This window comes from Cervus elaphus, chromosome 11 (assembly GCF_910594005.1).
Source record: "Cervus elaphus chromosome 11, mCerEla1.1, whole genome shotgun sequence".
NCBI classification, from domain to species: Eukaryota; Metazoa; Chordata; class Mammalia; order Artiodactyla; family Cervidae; genus Cervus; species Cervus elaphus.
In genome coordinates, this window is record NC_057825.1 from 13,006,440 (window position 1) to 13,028,080 (window position 21,641).

General features: G+C 40.8%; 3 protein-coding genes across 3 annotated transcripts; 1 reads left to right on the top strand and 2 right to left on the bottom strand.

The window, feature by feature from the left end:
* The first annotated feature begins 1,054 nt into the window (after positions 1–1,054).
* LOC122703083 (olfactory receptor 1361-like) lies at positions 1,055–2,047 on the top strand. Its single transcript, XM_043917176.1, has one exon. It carries the CDS (start codon positions 1,055–1,057, stop codon positions 2,045–2,047), a length of 993 nt encoding a protein of 330 aa, XP_043773111.1.
* Positions 2,048–8,726: 6,679 nt separating this feature from the next.
* Positions 8,727–9,671, bottom strand: LOC122702523 (olfactory receptor 1Q1-like). The gene has a single exon (XM_043916118.1). It carries the CDS (start codon positions 9,669–9,671, stop codon positions 8,727–8,729), a length of 945 nt encoding a protein of 314 aa, XP_043772053.1.
* Positions 9,672–18,880: 9,209 nt separating this feature from the next.
* Positions 18,881–21,641, bottom strand: LOC122703084 (olfactory receptor 1361-like). The gene is made up of 2 exons (XM_043917177.1): positions 21,610–21,641; positions 18,881–19,871 (listed from the first exon to the last, which is right to left on the bottom strand). Exons 1-2 carry the CDS (start codon positions 21,639–21,641, stop codon positions 18,881–18,883), a joined length of 1,023 nt encoding a protein of 340 aa, XP_043773112.1.

Here is a 21,641-nt window from a genome sequence, read left to right on the forward strand (position 1 = left end):
GTAGAGACTCAGACATCTGGCCAGAGTCTGAGGATCTTTCCCTTCTACTTCCAACTTTGAGAAATGATGAAGTGTGATGGTTGAGGCTGGTAAAACTGCACAGTAAGTTCCCTGCATATGAACCTTCAAGCTGTGAACTTTCAAAGATGCAAATGTGCATTTGGTTCTAGCAAGGAACCGCGACTTGTGCTGTCAACATCAGGTGTGAGTGAAATTGCAGCTTGCCCTCCATCTCTTGTTGCTGATGATCCTTCAGTTCTTCATCTCCCACCTCGTCTGCCTCCTTAAGCCAGGACCTCTTCTTGCCTGATCAGTTGATGCCAGCCCTTGTACGCCAGCTGTTGTACTGTACTACCACATTTTTTAAGGCCCTGTATTGTAAGATTTAATATGTTTTCTTTATTTTTTGTGTTTTCTTGTTTTTTAATGTATTATCAACATATTGCAGTACAGTGTTATGTAGCCAACTGTGTTAGGTGGGTATCTAGGCTAACTTTGTTGACCTTATGAGTGTATTCTTGGAACAAAACTTGTTTGTATATAAGGGACTTATTGTACAGGGTTAAATCCAGGTTTTGTTGCTCAGACCACATAAGATCTTCACTGGCATATTCTTTTTGCTTTAGCTTTCTCACCTGTAGTAAAAGGTTGAAAGCAGTTTCTACCATGAGTGACTGTTGTGAGAATCAAATGACTGATATATAGAATGTACACAGCAAGCACAAAAGACATTATATGTTCAGTGATGACTTGTTATACAGTGAAGTTCAAAAAATCCAGGACTGTGTGTGAGTTATCCTGTTGTCACTAGTATTAATCAAAGTGAGAGATTGTAAGTGGTCAATACATGAACCTGAAATATACTAAAGAATGGGTAGGTGAGTGGATGAGTACAAAAATAATGGCCTGGGAAAGAAATTAAAGGGAAAAAAAATTTCATTTTGGAAAACTAGGGACACCTGTGCAAGAAAAGATGTTTCCTGCAAGCTATCTCTGAGTAAATTTCAGCCTTATTTCAACACTTGCTGTTCGCGGGTGATGCGGATTGAGTCTTATGGCCACGAGAAACAGGACAGAGGTAACAGAATTTGTTTTACTGGGCCTGTCCAGCTGGCCAGAGATGCAGCCAGTTATTTTTGGGATCGTCCTTCCCATGTACCTGGTGGCAGTAATGGGCAATGCTCTGCTAATGATTGCTGCCCTCTCAGACCCCAAGCTTCAGACCCCCATGTACTTCCTGCTCAGCCAGCTTTCCTTCATTGACATCTCTCTGACAACCATCACTGTCCCCCAGATGCTGGTGCACACACTGTCTGTGAACAGAACCATCTCCTTTAACTGTTGCATGCTCCAGCTCTTCTTTTTTATGGCTGTGGGCAGCATGGAAGGCCACTTGTTGGCGGCCATGGCCTATGACCGCTATGTGGCTATCTGTGACCCCTTAAGATACTCTGCCATCATCAGCCATCGCCTCTGCCTACGCATAACGTTGACCTCGTGGGTGGTCGTCAGCCTCAACAGCCTCCTTTACAGTGTGTTGGTCACCCGCTTAACTTTCTGTGGCAACCAGGTCACCCACTTCTTCTGTGACATCACACCCTTGCTGAAGCTCTCCTGCACCCGGCCAGTGGTCAGTGAGATGTTAATATTTACCGAGGGGGTAGCCGTGGTGGTGAGCCCCTTCTTCTTTATTTTAGGTTCCTATGTCCGCATTGGTGTGGCCATAGCCCACATGCACTCAGTTGCTGCCCTGCGTAAAGCCCTGTCCACCTGTAGCTCCCACATCCTGGTTGTGCTGCTCCTGTACGGCTCTGTGATCTGCGTGTACCTCCGACCGTCTTCCAGCTATGAGTTGGACCAGGAGCGTCAGGTGGCCATCTTTTACACAGTTGTTACCCCTATGCTAAACCCACTGATCTACAGCCTGAGAAACCAGGAGGTGAAGGGTGCCCTGCGAAGGCTTTTCAGGAAGCTCTCTCAAGCAACTTCCAACCTGGTTCCCGGGCAAACGGGGAATGGCAGCACAGCTCTTGAACCCTTTAGGTAGCATGGATGTTTTAACAATATTCATTCTTCCAATTCATGCACATGAGGTCGTTCCTTTGATTTGTGTCTGCTTTCTTTCATCAATGAATTTATGGTTTTACTGTACAGATTTTTCGGCTTCTTGGTTAAATTTATTCCTAAGTTTCCTAAGCTGGTTCTTTTTATTGTTATTACAAGTGGGATTGTTTTCTTGTTTTTCTTTTCAGATGGATTGCTGTTGTTGTAAAGATACACATCCCTCTGAGAGATAAAGGAGGTATTATCCATAATTACACTGAAACAATAGAATCAAGGAGTTCTTTTGTGCAAACATAGGATCTCCCAGAAATTATTTTCCTTAAAGAAGTTAGAATGAAAGAGAGTTCAAAAACCCAAGGGAAAATGCTAGGGCTTGGTCAAAGGTAGTATAGTGTAAGCAGTTAAGGGAATGGATTTTGGAGACAGAGTGGATTTGTATCCCAGCTCTATCCTTACTTGCTGTGTGATTCTTCTGTGCCTATGATAACCAGTGAGCTGCTCAGGTGCTTGTGATTCTCACTATGATTGTAAGGCACCCTCAGCAGCTCTTTGGGGAAATTTGGGGGGAGAAAGTGTTTATTACTCACAGGTCCTGGAAAGCACAAGCACATCTTGGGCCACCCAATGAGGTTGTTGATAGAGGCAAAGTGTGGGCCTGGAGTTCTGCTTTTTTGGGAATGAAGATACAAGATTCATCTTCAAGGTTCACTGTTTGTGGATGGATTTAAAACCCAAGAGTGGGAATTTCAATCATTATTATTATTACTTATTATTAATAGCATACACATGAAGAAATGATGGGAGAAAAGGACAAAGAATGGCTAGATAAGGGTTTGCATATCTGTATGTATCCAAAGACTTGATGAAATGAGAGAAAGTCCAGAAATTAATCTGCTTCATTCTTTTTATCAACTGCACAGCAATTCATAGTATGTGTGTTGAATTAGTTTGGATTTCTTTCAAAGTCCTGAATAAGAAACAATCCTAAACCTCAGCGGCTTATAACAACAGACTTTTATTTCCCAGTCAAAAGTCTGGAGGCTGAAAGGGCCAACCATGCTTTAGACCCCAGGTCAAGTTCAGGTCTGTTCAATTTATTTCTTATTCTGAGATCTAAGCTAAGCGACCCTAACTACACAGGGTGAGCTTTTCTTCTCATGATGAAGACCAGTGCTCAAGAGGGCAAGCCAAATCTTCTAAACCCATTCAAAGCTCTATATCTGAAGCAGCATTTGTTATCCCTATTCATAAACTGTGGGCTAAAACAAGTCCAAAGTCAAAGGGATGGAGATGTGTATTCTGTTCTCAGTGAAGCCATGGCAAGGATATGAAAGGAAGGAAGAACAGATAGATACTATCTAACTACTAAACATGATAGTGTTACTGTTAGTTGCTCAGTCGTGTCTGACTCTTTGCGACCCCATGGGTTGTAGCCCACCAGGTTCCTCTGTCCATGGAATTCTCCAGACAAGAATACTGGAGTGGGTAGCTATTCCCTTCTCCAGGGGTCTTCCCAACCCAGAGATTGAACCCAGGTCCCCTGCATTACAGGCAGATTCTTTACCATTTGGGTCATGAGGTAAGCCCCAATATTCATTGGAAGAACAGATACTGAAGCTGGAGCTCCATTACTTTGGACACCTGATGTGAAGAGCCAACTCATTGGAAAAGACCCTGATGCTGGGAAAGATTGAGAGCAGGAGGAGAAGCAGGTGACAGATGATGAGATGGTTGGATGGCATCACCGACCCAGTGGAAACGAATTTGAGCAAACTCCAGGAGATAGTGAAGGACAGGGAAGCCTGGTTTGCTATAGTCCATGGGGTCACAAAGAGTCGGACATGACTTACCGACTGAACAACACCAGACATGATGAACCAAACGTTCTATTAGTATGCATGATGATTGTTTCTAATTTTTCACTATCATAGACAATAATATACTGAACCTAAATTATATGTGTGTATTTACACATAAAATATATGTTTATTCATTACATATGCTCATTCTGTGTGGTAGACTCCTAGAAGAGGAAGATATCTAAATACAAAATTTTTGATGGAATTGCCCAATTCTATCCATTTCTTCAAAAATGTTCTTTAATTTACTCTCTTGCCCATTTCTTCACCTTAAGAAAATTCTTCCCATGGGAGCAGGGAGGATTCTTGGAAGAAGCTAGAGTGCTAAGAAGTGAGGATAAAAGAAAAAAAAAAAAAGTGAGGCTAATCCATGGGTAAAGAATGAAGATTAGTAATGAAACTGCCACCTAAAGACAAAGAAGGAGGAAGGTGGGACTGGGAGGCAGGAAATGGAATCCAGAAAAAAATTTTTTGGTGTATAAGATACTTACTGGCAAATGTTAGTTAATAACCACAAGTTGGCTTTATCTTTTCTTATCATTTTATAAGTGCCATGGCTCTCAAAATCACTGCAGATAGTGACTGCAGCCATGAAATTAAAAGACGCTTGCTCCTTGGAAGAAAAGTTATGGCCAACCTAGACAGCATATTAAACAACAGAAACATTACTTTGCCAACAAAGGTCCATATAATCAAAGCTATGGTTTTTCCAGTAGTCACGTATGGATGTGAGGGTTGGACCACAAAGAAAGCTGAGTGCCAAAGAATTGATGCTTTTGAACTATGGTGTTGGAGAAGACTCTTGAGAGTCCCTTGGACTGCAAGGAGATCCAACCAGTCCATCCTAAAGAAAATCAGTCCTGAGTATTCATTGGAAGGACTGATGTTGAACCTGAAGCTCAAAAATTTTGACTGCCTGATGCGAAGGACTAACTCATTGGAAAAGACTCTGATGCTGGGAAAGACTGAAGGCAGGAGAAGGGGATAACAGTGGATGAGATGATTGGATGGCATCTCTGACTTGATGGACATGAGTTTGAGCAAGGTCTGGGAGTTGGTGATGGACAGGGAAGCCTGGTGTGCTATAGTCCATGGGGTCACAAAGAGTCGGGCACGAATGAGTGACTGAACTGAACTGATGGCTCCCATTACCTTGGAAGATTTATTATCCTGGTGCAAAGACTTTGGCGGTATAGCTTCTCAAACCCATTTCAGTGGTATAAATTTTGACCAATCGTTATATACATATATGTTATAAGAAACCCTTCTTCTAGCTCATTACACAAAAATTATTACAATTTTATTTCCTTCTCGACTTTGTGCCTATAACAATCCATATTCCATAATAGAAACTTTATGACAGATGGACAAAATTGACTTGTACTTGTGACATCTGTTTCATGTCCTGGGAGGCCACTTTCACTTTCCCTTTTGATCCTATACCCACAAAACTGAAGAATCAACATGACTGTTGACCACACCATGCATCATGTGGGTTCTTAATTCCCCAACCAGGGATTGAACCCTGGCCCCCTGCCTTGGAAGCACGGACTCTTAACCACTGGACCACCTGAGAAGCCCAATAATCAACATATTGGTAGACATCTTGGCTTTTGGACCTGTTGCCCATGTCCAGCACTGATTGGTCAGCAAATACATTGTTGTTGTTCAGTTGCTAAGTCATGTCTGTCTCTTTGCAATCCCATGGACTGCAGCACACCAGGCTTCCCTGTCCTTCACTATCTCCCAGAGTATGCTCAAATATGTCCATCAAGTCAGAGATGCCATCCAATCATCTCATCCTCTGTCACCCCCTTCTCCTCCTGCCTTCAATCTTTCTCAGCATCAGAGTCTTTTCCAATGAGTTGATCTTCTCATCAGGTGGCCAAAGAGTTGGAATTTCAGCTTCAGCCTCAGTCCTTCCAGTGAATATTTAGGACTGATTTCCTTTAGGATTGACTGACTTAATCTCCTTGTGTTCCAAGGGACTCTTCAAGAGTCTTCTCCAACACCACAAGTCAAAAGCATCAATTTTTAAGCACTCAGCCTTCTTTATAGTCCACCTCTCACATCTGTATATGGCTACTGGAAAAACCATAACTTTGACCAAATGGACCTGTGTCAGCAAAGTGATGTCTTTGCTTTTTAATATGTTGTCTAGGTTTGTCATAGCTTTCTTTCCAAGGAACAAGCATCTTTTAATTTCATGGCTGCAGTCACCATCTGCCGTGACTTTGGAGCCCAGGAAAATAAAATCTGTCACTGTGTCCACTGTTTCCCCATCTATTTGCCATGAAGTGATGGGACTGAATGCCATGATCTTTGTTTTTTGAATGTTGAGGTTTAAGCCAGCCTCTTCACGTTCCATTTTCACTTTCATCAAGAGTCTCTTATTTCTTCTTCACTTTCTGCCATTAGAGTAGTATCATCAGCCTTGTGGCAAAGGGCTTTTCATAACTCAGTGAAGCTATTAGTCATGCCATGTAGGGCCACCCAAGATGGATGGGTCATAGTGGAGAATTCTGACAAAATGTGGTCCACTGGAGAAGGGAATGGCAAACCAATCCAATATTCTTGCCTTAAGAATACCATGATCAGTATGAAACCCCTTCATGGATCACAGCAAATACATAGTAATAGACTAATTCCACATTTCAACTATAGAAAAGATTAGGAGGATCCTGAAACAGAAAGAAGTTAAGTAATCCCAGAATAATGCAGCTCATCAAGGTCAAGGAAGTGCAAGTGGGAGAGCTGTGACAGGTGATTGATTCTGAAGCATCTGTAACTCCCAGTCCCATAGTGGACGTTTGTCGTTATGTCCCTCTTCCTATTCTGGAGGAGTTCCCCTATTTCCTTTGTCTTGGTGGGAGGCAGAACCTCCCTTATTTTTATGGAATATAAAAGTAGCAGTATTGTTCTTCCAGTTCCCTCAGGAATTAGAGCTTGGGTGAGTGACCAAGACTTGGCCAATCAGATGCACCACTTTATTTTGAATCTAGAGGTGTTGATGCAGAGAATAAGAAGTGAGTGCTTTTTCTGGAAGTGATCACGTCTGGTTTTCAGGCCTCTGAGGGCTATGTCCAGTGACTATTTCCGGTAGTGTTGGTGGGGATTCAAGTGGCAGTGAACAGAGTTTGCTAGCTACAGTGGTGACCTCATCATACCAGTTCTGGGATATGATTTTGACTATGGTCTGCCTATATGACCTTTCTTATTCTTGTCCATTTTGCTGAACTTTTTGGCTTAGCCTTCTTGGAAATTCATGAGTTTCATGAATTATTTATTTATTTATTTAATTATTTATTCCTTCGTGAATAACCAGCATTAGTTTCTGTTGCCTGCATCTAAGAACTCTGAAAGTTACAATCCTGGTGTCAAATATCAGGCCCACAGAACACCTTCAGCTGTAATTAAAATCATGTCACTGATTTACACTAAATACATAGCTCCACGTACTTCAGGTTTTTTTTTTTTTTTTTAAATGTAAATATACTTTATTTTATCATTTTATCTTATCCCCTAAATATCTAGCTTAGGTTGTAATTATACGAGTTACTTTTTTAAATTTAGGTCTGATATATGTTTTTTTTTTTTTTAATTTTTTTATTAGTTGGAGGCTAATTGCTTCACAACATTTCAGTGGGTTTTGTCATACATTGATATGAATCAGCCATAGATTTACACTTATTCCCCATCCCGATCCCCCCTCCCATCTCCCTCTCCACCCGATTCCTCTGGGTCTTCCCAGTGCACCAGGCCGGAGCACTTGTCTCATGCATCCCACCTGGGCTGGTGATCTGTTTCACCATAGATAGTATACATGCTGTTCTTTTGAAACATCCCACCCTCACCTTCTCCCACAGAGTTCAAAAGTCTGTTCTGTATTTCTGTGTCTCTTTTTCTGTTTTGCATATAGGGTTATCGTTACCATCTTTCTAAATTCCATATATATGTGTTAGTATGCTGTAATGTTCTTTATCTTTCTGGCTTACTTCACTCTGTATAAGGGGCTCCAGTTTCATCCATCTCATTAGGACTGGTTCAAATGAATTCTTTTTGACGGCTGAGTAAAATTCCATGGTGTATATGTACCACAGCTTCCTTATCCATTCATCTGCTGATGGGCATCTAGGTTGCTTCCATGTCCTGGCTATTATAAACAGTGCTGCGATGAACATTGGGGTGCACGTGTCTCTTTCAGATCTGGTTTCCTCAGTGTGTATGCCCAGAAGTGGTATTGCTGGGTCATATGGCAGTTCTATTTCCAGTTTTTTAAGGAATCTCCACACTGTTTTCCATAGTGGCTGTACTAGTTTGCATTCCCACCAACAGTGTAAGAGGTTTCCCTTTTCTCCACAGCCTCTCCAGCATTTTTTGCTTGTAGACTTTTGGATAGCAGCCATCCTGACTGGTGTGTAATGGTACCTCATTGTGGTTTTGATTTGCATTTCTCTAATAATGAGTGATGTGGAGCACCTTTTCATGTGTTTGTTAGCCATCTGTATGTCTTCTTTGGAGAAATGTCTGTTTAGTTCTCTGGCCCATTTTTTGATTGGGTCATTTATTTTTCTGGAATTGAGCTTCAGGAGTTGCTTGTATATTTTTGAGATTAATCCTTTGTCTGTTTCTTCATTTGCTATTATTTTCTTCAGGTTTAAGAAATATCTCTGGGCAATATCCAATGAGAAAACTGTGATACATACCTAATATCTCTGGGAAGTTCTAAAGGAAACAGATATTCGAGGGACAAAAATCTTTCTCCAGAATCATCGATAAAACTTGAAACTGTGTTTTGGGGCTTTATCTAAATGAAGAAGTCCAGATCCTGTTCATGCATTTCCTGAAGGCTCCCTTGACATCCTTGTTCCTTAGGCTATAAATGAAAGGGTTCAACATGGGGGTCACCACTGTGTACATGACAGTCAGGATACGACCCCCGGCCACTGAATAGCTGGTAAGGGGCCGGAAGTAGACCCAGGTGAGGGTCCCATAGAATACAGCCACCACAGTGAGGTGGGAGCCACAGGTAGAAAAGGCTCTCCACTTGCCTTTGGCTGAGGGGCTCCGGAGGACTGCTGAGATGATGCAGGCATAGGAGGCCATGATGATGGCCAGAGCTCCATTGATAACAATGACTCCTTCCGTGTGAATCATCAAGGTACTGAGGTGGGTGCTGGAGCAGGAGATCTTCATCAGAGGGTAGAGGTCACAGAAGAAGTGGGGGATCCTGTTATCTGCACAGAAGATCAGTCGGCTCATGAGAAAGGTGTGCAGCAGGGCATGAAGATGGGAGAGGATGTGGCACACGACCACCAAGTGTGAACACAGCTTCCTGTTCAGAATCATACGGTAGTGGAAAGGGTGGCAAATGGCGATGTATCTGTCATAGGCCATCACAGCCAGGAGGAAGTTCTCCATGGCTGCAAAGCAAATGAAGAAATAAGTCTGGGTTAAGCAACCCATGTAGGAAATGGCCTTGGTAGAGGAGAAAATGTTCTGCAGCATCTTGGGGACTGTGGTGGAGGTGAAGCAGATGTCTGCCAAGGCCAAGTTGCTGAGAAAGATGTACATGGGAATTTGGAGGCGTGGAGTAGAGATAATCAGGATGATGATGACAGAGTTGCCAGAAATGTTGATGGTGTACATGAGCAGAAAAAGAAGAAAGAGCAGGATCTGCTCTTTCTGGTGGGTAGAAATGCCCAAGAGAACAAAATGGGACACACTGGTCCAGGTGGTATTGTCCATCTGTTACCATTAAACAAAGAGGATTATTATTATTTTTTATTGAGATGTAATCGATATGTAACTTTATATTAGTTTCAGGTGTACAACATAGTGGTTCAATAAGTGCATGCATTATAAAATGATAACCACAATAAGTCTAGTTATTATCTATCCCCATACTTAGTTACAAAATTTGTTTTTTCTTATGATGAGGGCTTTTAAGATTTATTCTCTTAGCAACTCTCAAATATGCAGTATGGTGTTATTAACTGTAGTCATCAAGCTGTATATTACATGCCTATTATTTATTTATTTTATTAACTGGAAGTTTGAGCCTTTGAATCCCTTTCACCCATCTTGTCCATCCCCTCACTCCCCCACTTCCAATCTTTTCTCTATGAGCTTGTTTTTTCTTTAATTCAATGTATAAGTGAGATCATAGAGCGTTTGTCTTTCTCTGTCTGACTTGTTTCACTTATCATAATACCCTCAAGCTTCATTCATGTTGTTGCAAATGGCAGGATTTCTGTCTTTTTTATGGCTGCATAGTATTCCATTGTGTATCTGTTTATGCCTTCTTTATCCATTTGCCCAATGATGGACACCAAGTTGTTTCAATGTCTTGGCAACTGCAAATAATGTTGCAATGAACCTGGAGGCTGCATATATCTTTTAGAATTAGGGTTTTTGTTTTCTTTGGATAAATATCCAGAAGTGGAATTGCTGGATGATATAGGATTTTTAATTTTTAAAGGAGCCTACATACTATTTTCCAAAAAGAATTATTTTTATAGACCTTGATATCTGAGCAGTCTGTTTAGTTACTTTTAGTTTTGTGCTCCAGGGTAAACTACACATGGGATAACTTGGTATTGATAACAGGATCAAGTGCTTAATTATTTTCCAAAATAATGAACTATGGATTTGTCATTATCAGTAGCATCATCACTATCATCATAGATAACATTTATAGAGCACTTACTTTGAATCAAGGACTTTGCTAATTATCATATTTGATTCTTACAATAACCCCATGAGGCAAATATTATTATTATTATCATATTCATTATTATTCCAGTTTTACAAACTAGAAAATGGAGGCATAGAATGTTTAAACTCATGAAGGGCAAAATCAGAACTTAAAGTCATATTTGTCTGACTCCAGAGTATGCTAGTGACAAAATATAATATGACTTCCCAAATTAAAACTAAGACATCTAATTCATGGCAATAAAACTTGCTAATGGGCTACATAACCTTGTTAAAAGAGATTTCAAAGGGCATTTGGTTAAGTAGTGTCTATTTTGGGTAATGTGTACCCTTGGAAGTACCCACAAACTTCTCAGAGTACACAGACATGGTTTTAGGAGAATCAATTTCTAGATTTTCGACTTATTCTTTTTACTAAAATCATTTTGTCTTCAAGATATCACCTCATGCATTATCCTGTCTCCCACTTACCAAAGAAAAGACTTACTTTCATCCAGCACAAATCTTATTAGATGTATTGACTCAGGAAATAAAAACTTCAAATAAACTAAAGAAGCAATAGTCAGCAATATTAAGAAAATGAATGGCTTTTTGGACTCAATAGCAAGTCTATTTTGAGATCAGGGAACTTCTAGTTCTTTGCTCTCAAAAAAATTAAAAAAGGAGAGATATTGAAGGAGACCTAATCTACTTGTCAGCACACCATTTAAAATAATTTTTGTTAGTATGTGACACTAACTTCTGTCATATTGCACAGTGTTTAGTCCTCTGGAATCTCAAAGAACAAGTCTATTATTCTTTGACATAAAAAGTCCTTAAGAAATCTAAACATGAATTAACAAAGGAAGCACTGCATGGTGGGTTTTAAAGCCCAGATACTGGACTAGAACCTGGCTCTTCCATTTAATTGTTCTATGACCTAGAGGAATTTGCTTACCCTCTATGAGTCAGCTCTTCTCATTTGTAAAATGCGGGGGAATGGTAATAGCACATTACTCATAAAGTTGTTCTGAGGATTAAATGATACTTTCTGGTCCTTGGCAAGTGTTCAGTAAATGATGACAATTATTCTGATCAATTTTTCAGACTTGTTCTGCGCTGAGTCAATGGATTTTTCTAGGAGGACAGTGTGCTGCCAACCGGGTCCCTCTACTGTGAACCTACTCTACTTTGTCACTGTCTTTGTTTTTTTTTTTTTTTTTTTTTTTAATATTTATTTATTTATTTGACTATGCCAGGTCTTTGTTGTGGCATGTAGGATATAGTTTCCTGACCAGGGATTGAACCTGGGTCCCCTGCATTGGGAGTGGAGAGTCTAGCCACTGGATCACCAGGGAAGTCTCTGTCACTATCTTTAAAGTGTGGTTTCCAGAACTGAGCAAAATTCTATGAGTCTGGACTCTCATCACAGGGTAAACATAATGATTTGATCTGGCCATTATTCTTAGCTTTTTGGGTGGAGATCAAAGTTGGCAGTCCACAAGCTAGCTGTGTCCATGGCTAGCCCAAGAATTTTTAAACTTCATAGTCCAGTTGTTGGGAGAAAAAGTGCAAAGAGTTAAGAGCTGCCTGGTGGAAGGCACTTTCACATGCTTTATCACACATAACATATAGTAATCCCGACATACTTCTAGTCACATCAGTCATTTATTATCCTCATCTCACAGATGAGTAAACTAAGGCTTAGAGAGGTAAAACAATTTGCTCAGCATCACTCAGTGTTAAGTGGTTCGACTGGACTTTATACTTGTGTCTGGACACCTTGAATGCTCATATGTGTAAGGCTCTATCACAGTGCCCTTTCATTGCCCAAGCTTCTGCCCCATGAAAATGAATTTATTCATCACTCCTGGTCTATCTGCTTTCACATCCCAAATTAAAGGATGTCACCATGGAAGCACTCAAGAGAGTAAACTTTAGATGTTTCAATGACAAAAATATGGAAATTTGTAATATGCCATTGAACCATCCTGAATTGATTTCAATAGGCTATGATGATGAATGAGAACTGCAAGTTGTAGCCACATTGACTGAGCACTAACTATAAACGAGGAAGTGTTCTGAGAGCTTTATATGTGTGTTGCTCATCTGTTGATCACAGCAAGTCTGTGATCAACTGAAACTCAGAGGGATTCTGTGAAATGCTCAAAGACATTGAGTTAATAAGTGGTAGAATTGATATTTGAATTCAGTTCTAGCTGACCTCAATGTCTATGCACTTAACCCTGGGCTGTGCCAGCTCTTAAATGTGCTCTTCCCATTCCAGTTCCCACTTTCCTCTTTGTTCTTTCCTTTCCCACTGTGCTATCTTGTGCACTTGGCCAGTGATAAATGTCTACACTATTTTTTCCTAGTTTAATCCTCATTGAACTTGAGAGTAGATATTATTGTTCCTACTTTCAGATCAGGAAAATAAGGACTGGGGGATGAATTTGCTTTCCCAGGGACACAGGGCATAGGGCTGGAGTCAGGTTGATTATAGATCTGTTTCACTCAAAAGCAAGGCTCTCTCTACCCCACTTCACTCATTTACACCTATGTTTTTTTCTCTTCCTGCATTTGGGTCCCTTTTGTTAGTCTGTCACTGTAATTGAACTCTCCTGATTGAATCAGTGGTCCTGAGTCATGGCTTAGGAAACATGGGAAGGCTGGAGAAGGGACTGAGCTGTACTCGATAGTCAGCAGGCTGTGGCTGGTACCTGGGGCAATGTCCATATAGCTCCTGTGGTAGCTGCTCAGAAGCTAGAGAGAGCCCCAGAGGTGGGGGTGGAGGGGCTCCCTGGAACCTTGGAGTCCTCACTCTTCTCTGGCTGGCAAAAGTCATTCTGTCTGACCCACAGTGCAGCATGTCAGCTCCTGACATGTGGTGTGAGGCATGGGGCTGTGCAGCCAAGACTGGGGAACTGCGAGTGAAAAGTCTTGCTTTTATAGAGAAAGATATAGCTAAAGAAAAAGCAGGGTGGGGTGCAGGAATGGGTCTGGCATCAGGAATTGAAAGATTTGGGCTTTAGTCCCAGGTCTTCCATGAACACTCTGAGATCTTGGGAAAAAATCACTCCATTCTTAGGAGGGCCTCAGTTTCTTCATCTGGGAAATGGGATGAATAATACCTGCTTTTCATGCAGAAGCTCCATAAAATAACAGAGGAGGCTATGGACATAACAAGTCCTTTAACAAGTCTTATGAAACAGTGAGAAGTTTGTTTTACATTTCTACTTGGAACTTGGTTTCTGTCTAGCAAAGGTTCCCATAAATTCTGACAGTCTGATCCATGGACTTTGGTGATAATAAAGCATTTCATTCTAAAGAGACCTAAGCATTTGGATAATATTACAGTCTGTTCTCTGAGTTTCTCTGTTGGAACATTAGTGCCCAGATGTGGAAAGAAAAATCTGTGTTGGTTGTTAAGCAAGACAAAGTAGACAGCCTCGAACAGGGGCCGATTTTTGGGTCATTCAAAGCTGATTACCTACAATCCCTTCCTACCTGATTGAGGTCTCTGGAATTCCATTAGATAGTTTCTTTTTTCACTCAAGAAAATGTTCCTGAAAGGAAAAACTGTTGACTATGTAAATCCTTCATTCATTTTTGTGGCTCTGTTTTAATGAGGGGAGGGGAGAGAGTCCATCAAGACAGAATACCTGAGGATGGCATAGGGAAGAGGCACTGTGAGGGGAAAGGAAAGGATGACCTGTGGAGTCAAGGACGAATGTCGCAATACACACCACGCTGTGTGGAGGATCAAATTTGAGAAGGATTGTCCTCCCTCCAGAATTTACAGGGAGCCTGTGTAGGGATTGTCGGAGGGGCTGTGTGAGCGTGGAGTCCTCAGCAGACACTCACCTCACTGTGGACCCCCTCTGGGCTGGAATGGGCTGGGCTTGGCACTTCCATCATCCCTTAGGCTGCGTGTGTCATCCTGTTGTGACAGCAGCTTGGATCTGTCCTCTCAGGGAAGACAGAGCAAGTTGCCCAGCAGGGAAGGGCTGACACGGTTGAGCACCAAGACTCCTGGGGGGTGCTTCTGCTTGGCAGGGGCAGGAAGGCATGTCTGGGAAAGGCGTCGGGAGGTTTTTTTATTACACACTTCTGCATGAATTTCATGGCTCCCTCCACCTCATCGTCCCAAGTGTGTCATTGTCCAAACTCACTGCCTTCTCTGGGGACTGGGGCCTGTAAAGTAGCACTTCCAATCTTAGTGGGAATATAAGTTTTAGTGACTGTGGCTTGGCAGCTTGGCTGATCCCAGGAGGGGAGGCCAGAACTTAGGGGATCATCCTGGACATGGAATTCTCTGATCTGTGCTCCAAAATTCGACTGTACGGTGGAATTTCAGATAAGCCCAGGTATGGTCAGGGCATAGATGGGTGTCTCCTTGCCCTGAGTCCTTGAAGATGTAGTCTCTTGTTTTACATTTCTTTCAGGTAACACACACTTATTTTAAAAAATATTTAGGGACCTCCCTGGTGGTCCAGTAGGTAAAAATTCACCTTCCATTGCAGGAAACATGGTTTTGATCCTTGGTCAGGGAACTAAGATTCCACAGGCTGTGGAGCAAGTAAATCATGTGCCACAACTGCTGAGCCCTCGTGTTACAACTATAGAGAAGCAACAAAGAGCCTGGACACTGCAACTAAGGCCCAACACATCCAAATAAATAAATAAATAGGGAAACATATTCAGAAAAAAATATTTAGCACTGAAACACGTATCAAATGAAAAGTGAGAATCTGTTTCTCATCTTTCCCATTTCTCTTCAGGGGTAATCACTGTTAGAGTTTTGACCTGTACACATTCAGATACTTTTTTTCCCCCATTTATTTTTATTAGTTGGAGGCTAATTACTTTACAATATTGTAGTGGTTTTGGTCATACATTGACATGAATCAGCCGTGGATTTACATGTATTCCCCATCCCGATCCCCCCTCCCACCTCCCTCTCTACCCGATCCCTCTGGTTCTTCCCAGTGCACCAGGCCCAAGCTCTTGTCTCATGCATCCAACCTGGGCTGGTGATCTGTCACTCTCTATGCATATATATATACGTGTGTGTGTGTGTGTGTGTGTGTGTGTGTATAGAATTTTGATTTTACAAAAATGGAATCATTTGTTCTGGAGCTTTCTTTGTTTCTCTCAGATATATCATGGACCTCCTATATCACCATGGGATCTACCTCATTATTTTTAAAGTATTTAATAGATTATTAGACGTACCATTAGTAATACACATTTCCCTAATCATGCCACTTACCTATCTACTTTTTTGGGGGGAAGGAATGGTTATTACAAAAGCAAAGCTGCATGGATATTCTTTTACAGACATTTTGTGTACATATTTTTTCAAGAAATGGAAATGCTAGATGGAAGTATTACTGGAGAAATTTAAAAAATATTTTTCAACCATTTTAGTTTCTTCTTTTTTAAAAAATTTCCAACTATATTGTTGCCCCCTTTTTCCTATGTGGTTGCTGTGCTTTTATTATTGATTTGCAGGAGTTATGCTTTAATTATGAAAATTTCTCAGGTTTTCCTTCTTGACCTGAATTACAACCCTAATTATTCTCAATGTCCAGCTCGAATAAACATTTTCTCTTTTACTTACACTCTCTGTTCATTCTGGAAACATAAATCATTAGTTTCCTTAGAACATGAAACAGAACATTTCTTGTCAACTCTCATATTTGTCAGCTCTCAAAAATCTGAAACTCACATGGACACAGACATAACTGAATGCATATTGTTAGCAATAATAACAGGTTATATATGTTGAGAATTTACTATGTGCCAAGCATTCTGTTTAAAGTGCTCAAATGTTTTTATATCATTCAGTCCTTTAAGTAGCTACATTAATTACACTCATGTTCATTGCAACATTATCCACAATAGTCAAAATATGAAAAAACCTAAATGACTGTCGATAGAGAAAATGTGGTATATATAAGCAGTGGAATATTGCTCAGTTATACAAAAGAAGAAAATTCTGCCATTTGTGACAACATGGATGGACTTGGAGGGCATGATGGTAAATGAAATAAGTCAGACAGAAAAAGATAAATACTGTATGATCTCACTTATGTGTGAAATCTAAAAACACCAAGCTCATAGAAACAAAGAGTAGATATGTGATGTCCAGGGTGTGGGTAAAATGGGGAGAGTTTGGGAAGATGCTATACATTTCCATTTATAAGACGAATAAGTTCTGGGTATATAATGAACAGTATGGTGACTGTAGTTAACAATTCTGTGTCATATACTTTAAAAGTTGTTAACAGTGTAGATGCTAAATGTTCCTAACACCCATACCCACACACATAGAACATAACTATGTGAGGTGATGGATGCATTAACTGACCTTTATTGTAGTCATGATTTCACCACGGATGTTTATCAAATCATCAAGTTCTTAAACTTCCACAAACATTATATGTCAATTATACATCAATAGCACTGGAAGAATTAAAAAAAAATAAAAATGGGCAAAACCAAACTATAATGTTTAAGCACACACATGTATATGGAAAAATTGAACAGAAAGCAAGGAAGGGAAGTAATTGACATAAAAAGTCAAAGAATAATTTTTACCCTTATGGGAAAGAGAGGAGTAGTACTTTGGTAGAGGCACAGAAAACTATTTTATGATGTCGTTTATATGTGGAATCTAAAAAGTAATACAAATGAATCTTTATACAAAACAGAAACAGACTCACAGACATAGAAAACAAACTGATGGTTACCAATGGGCAAAGTGAGAAGGGGAGGGATAAATTAGGACTATGGGATTAACATACAAACTACTATGCATAAAATAACTAATAGAAGTTTACTGTATAGTACGGGGAACTATATCCAATGTCTTGTAATAACCTATAATGGGAAAGCATCAGAAAAGTATATAAGTAAAACTGAATCACTTTGCTATACACCTGAAAGCAGAACTCAGAGAAAGAATGTTCCTAAAGTTACACAGTGTGAAGCGGTGGCTTTGGTTCTGACTTGTAACTTCTGACGTTGTCTTGCATTCTTGTTACTACAACACTAAACATTATTAGAACTGGGGAACGTGTATGCAGGGGCTTCAACTCATATAATGCAATCACTTTATTTTACAAATAGGGAAACCAAGGCTCAGAAATGTTAAATGATCCCACTCCTGGGCATACACACCGAGGAAACCAGATCGGAAAGAGACATGTGCACCCCAGTGTTCTTCGCAGCACTGTTTATAATAGCCAGGACATGGAAGCAACCTAGATGTCCATTGGCAGACGAATGGATAAGAAAGCTGTGGTATGTATATACAATGGAATATTACTCAGTCATTAAAAAGAATTCATTTGACTCAGTTTTAATGAGATGGATGAAACCGGAGCCCATTATACAGAGTGAAGTAAGCCAGAAAGATAAAGACCAACACAGTATACTAACGCATATATATATGGAATTTAAAAAAGATGGTAACGATAACCCTATATGCAAAACAGAAAAAGAGACACAGATGTACAGAACAGACTTTGGGACTCTGTGGGATAAGGTGAGGGTGGGATGTTCTGAGAGAATGGCATTGAAACAAGTATACTATCAAGGGTGAAACAGATCACCAGCCCAGGTTGGATGCATGAGACAAATGCTTGGGGCTGGTGCACTGGGAAGACCCAGAGGGATGGGATGGGGAGGGAGGCAGGAGGGGGGATCGGGATGGGGAACACATGTAAATCTCTGGCTGATTCATGTCAATTTAATCTAAAAAAAAAAAAAAGAAATGTTAAGTGATTATCCAGCTGTCACACAATATATAATGTCAAAGCCAGAATTGGAACCCAGAACTTACAGCCCCATCCTTATTCTTCCATCAATCACTGCTTGTTTAAGATAAAGTATCAGATTATTTCCTTTGTATTTCATTCTACCAATTACAATCACTCCTGTATTCTTGGACTAGAGATATCTTCCATAGTTCCTTTGTGACTTCAGCGAAATAAGAGTTTCACTTTCATGTTCATTTTCACTTCATTTCCACAATCCCCCTACCTGTGGACTAAAGGTAGGCATCTAGTAAAAATAAGCAAGAACCTTTTTGGAAGTGAGTAGCAAACTGCTCAGAGCATGGACACTTCACAGGGATGATTAGTGGTTACTGGTGTCAGTGGTCCCTTCCCTGAAATGTAAATATGAAGGAAAGAGAAGTCTCAGGTTCAGGGGCACTATAGTGATTAGGCTCTTAGGAGACCATTTTTCAACCCTCAACTCCGAGTCTTGGAGATTTGGACCTTTCTGTCCCAAGAAAGAGTGTTAAGCGTGTTTCTTCTGAGTATTTTCCCCAGTGCCCCCTTTATATCCCTGTTTCTCAGGCTGTAGATGAAGGGGTTCAACATAGGGGTCACCACTGTGTACATTACTGAGAAGACTCGGTCCTTTCCACCTGAAGGGGATGATGGAGGACATAAATAGACCCCAATAGCTGTGGTGTAAAACAGAGAGACCACAGAGAGGTGCGAGGTGCAGTTGGAGAAGGCCTTTTGCTTACCCTTTGGGGAATCAATTCTTAGGATAGCCAATGCAATGTAAAAGTAAGATGTAAGGATGCAGACGAAGGGTCCAATCAACAATGTTCCTGCCACAAGGATGAGCACCAGGTCATTGACATAAGTGCTGGAGCAGGCCAGCTTTAGGAGTGGGACCAGATCACAGAAGAAGTGGGAGATGACATTGGGGCCACAGAAGGAAAGCCTGGTCACCAGGAGGGTGTGCACTAGGGCATGGAAGGTAGTGACCACCCATGACCCAGCCACCAACAAGACGCAGCGTTGGGAGTTCATGATAATGGCATAATGGAGAGGTTGGCTGATGGCCATGTAGCGATCCAGTGCCATCACAGCCAGGAGAAAGTTGTCCAGATCTGCAAAGAGGCCAAAGAAATAGAGTTGTGTCAGGCACCCGCCATAAGAAATCCGTTTACTTCCTGAGCCAATATTATTGAGCATCTTGGGAATGACCGTAGAGATAAAACCAATGTCAGAGAAGGACAGGTTGGCCAGGAAGAGGTACATGGGGGTGTGGAGGTGCACGTCAGAGCCAATGGCCAGGATGATGAGCAGATTCCCCCAGATGGTGACCAGGTACATGCCCAGGAAGAGCCCGAACAGGAGAGGCTGCTGCTCTGGGTGCTCAGAGAGGCCCATGAGAAGAAATCCATAGGTGCCCGTCTGGTTTCTTCTATCCGTGTCTGGAATTCTGTATGAAATAAATGTTATTATAAATAGCAAGAAAATAAAATAATGCTGTGTTGGAAGTACTCTGAACCCCTGTATAAAAAAATAAAAGTGGTTTGACAGTTTTGTTTTGTTAAAGCTTCGATTTATAACTGCACATTTAAAAAGACAGTTTGGATCAGACTCTTTATAAAGTTATAGATGGATGTTAACACTTGTCAGATATCTGAGGCTCTTTTGAACTATTTCAACTATCCCCATGAAACATGTCAGGTACCATGTAAAAGTGTGCTTTGAATTGGACTTTGCTTTTGTTTTTTTATATGTTACTTTGTTTTTTTCACTGAGTAATAATAGTCGAGCAAACAATATTTAACTTAATAAAGAAGAAAATAAAATAAAAATAATTAATGTTGTTTATAATACAATAATATGTAATAATTATTAATAAAATAATTATAATTAATCACCAATTTTAAAGGGTAAAATTTCAGAATAGCATGTATATTTACAACTATTTTTGTAAAATCAAAACACACATGTTCATATATGAGCAAGAACAGTGAAAGAGCACATGTTAAAGCCCAATAAGCCATCTAATACAACTTGCATTTTATGAATGAGAAAATAATAGAATCTTAAAAAGTTGCTGTAATCTGCTGTGCTGGGAGCCAGCACATGAGATCCCACCCATGACAAGGTCATGAGGAGAAGACCTGACAAGCAAGGCAGATCAGGACTTCAGGAATTTCGAAAAGCTGCCCTGGCGCTCACCTTAAAGATGATCTCTGTCTTTCTGACGCTTGCTATATTAGACTACTCCCTAATTTCTGTGACACAGGTAGAAGGCCTTCCCCGATCTCTTTCCAAACAGAATCAACTTAGAACTTTAATCAATATGTCCCCCGGACGGCGGTATCCTATAAGATTATCCAGGATGAAAGGAGTGTTTCAACTTAGACCCCTTTGCTGGCATTCTAGCCTGCTTGGCAAATGCGTACTAATGCACATGACTGCCCACAACACCTTAATCATAAACAGCATAAAGAACCTGATCACATAAAGGCCCTAATAGGCACAGAGCCCTTCGGGGGTGAGGAAGCCCTATTAGAGAACACAAAAATATTATTCTAAAAGTGGTTATAGTTAAAGATTTAGAAAAATAAGAGTTTAGAATTGTTCATTTTAACCAGGAATGCTAAACAGGGGCTGCCTCACCGGAGCTGCAGAGTCTTTGTGTTGTAAACCTTTTAGATAAATTTAACTGATAACTTCTGCAAAAGGACTGACCTTTGTGTTCATTAAAGAATAGATTACAGGAAAACAGCTTTGCATTCACCTAGGTCATAAAATGTCAATAGGCCCCAAGGCCAGAAGATAATGTATAAGACTCTCACAAAGAAGTTGCAGGAAACACCCTGGTTTCATTAAGGACAAGCTGATGTAATATTAAACTATCTTCCCCTTAAAAATGTACTAACTTAGAATATAAAAGCTACGGTAAAAAAATAAAGATTTGCCAGACTCTGCTGCACCCCCCGTTTGGTCACTCTCTCTCTCTCTCTCTCTCTGTCTCTCTTTCTCTCGCTGACGCCGTTCATCCTGAGGGTACCCCTGGATCCTGCCGAGGCTGGACCCCGGCACTGCTGAAGACCCACACTACAACTGGTACCAGAAACAGGTTTCCTGCAACTATTTCCAGCAGACCACTCTGTTTCCCTTGACTGACCGAGAAGGGGGAAGTACGGCCAATGACCTACAGTCTGTCCCGAGGTGGGCCAGGAAGGGTCAT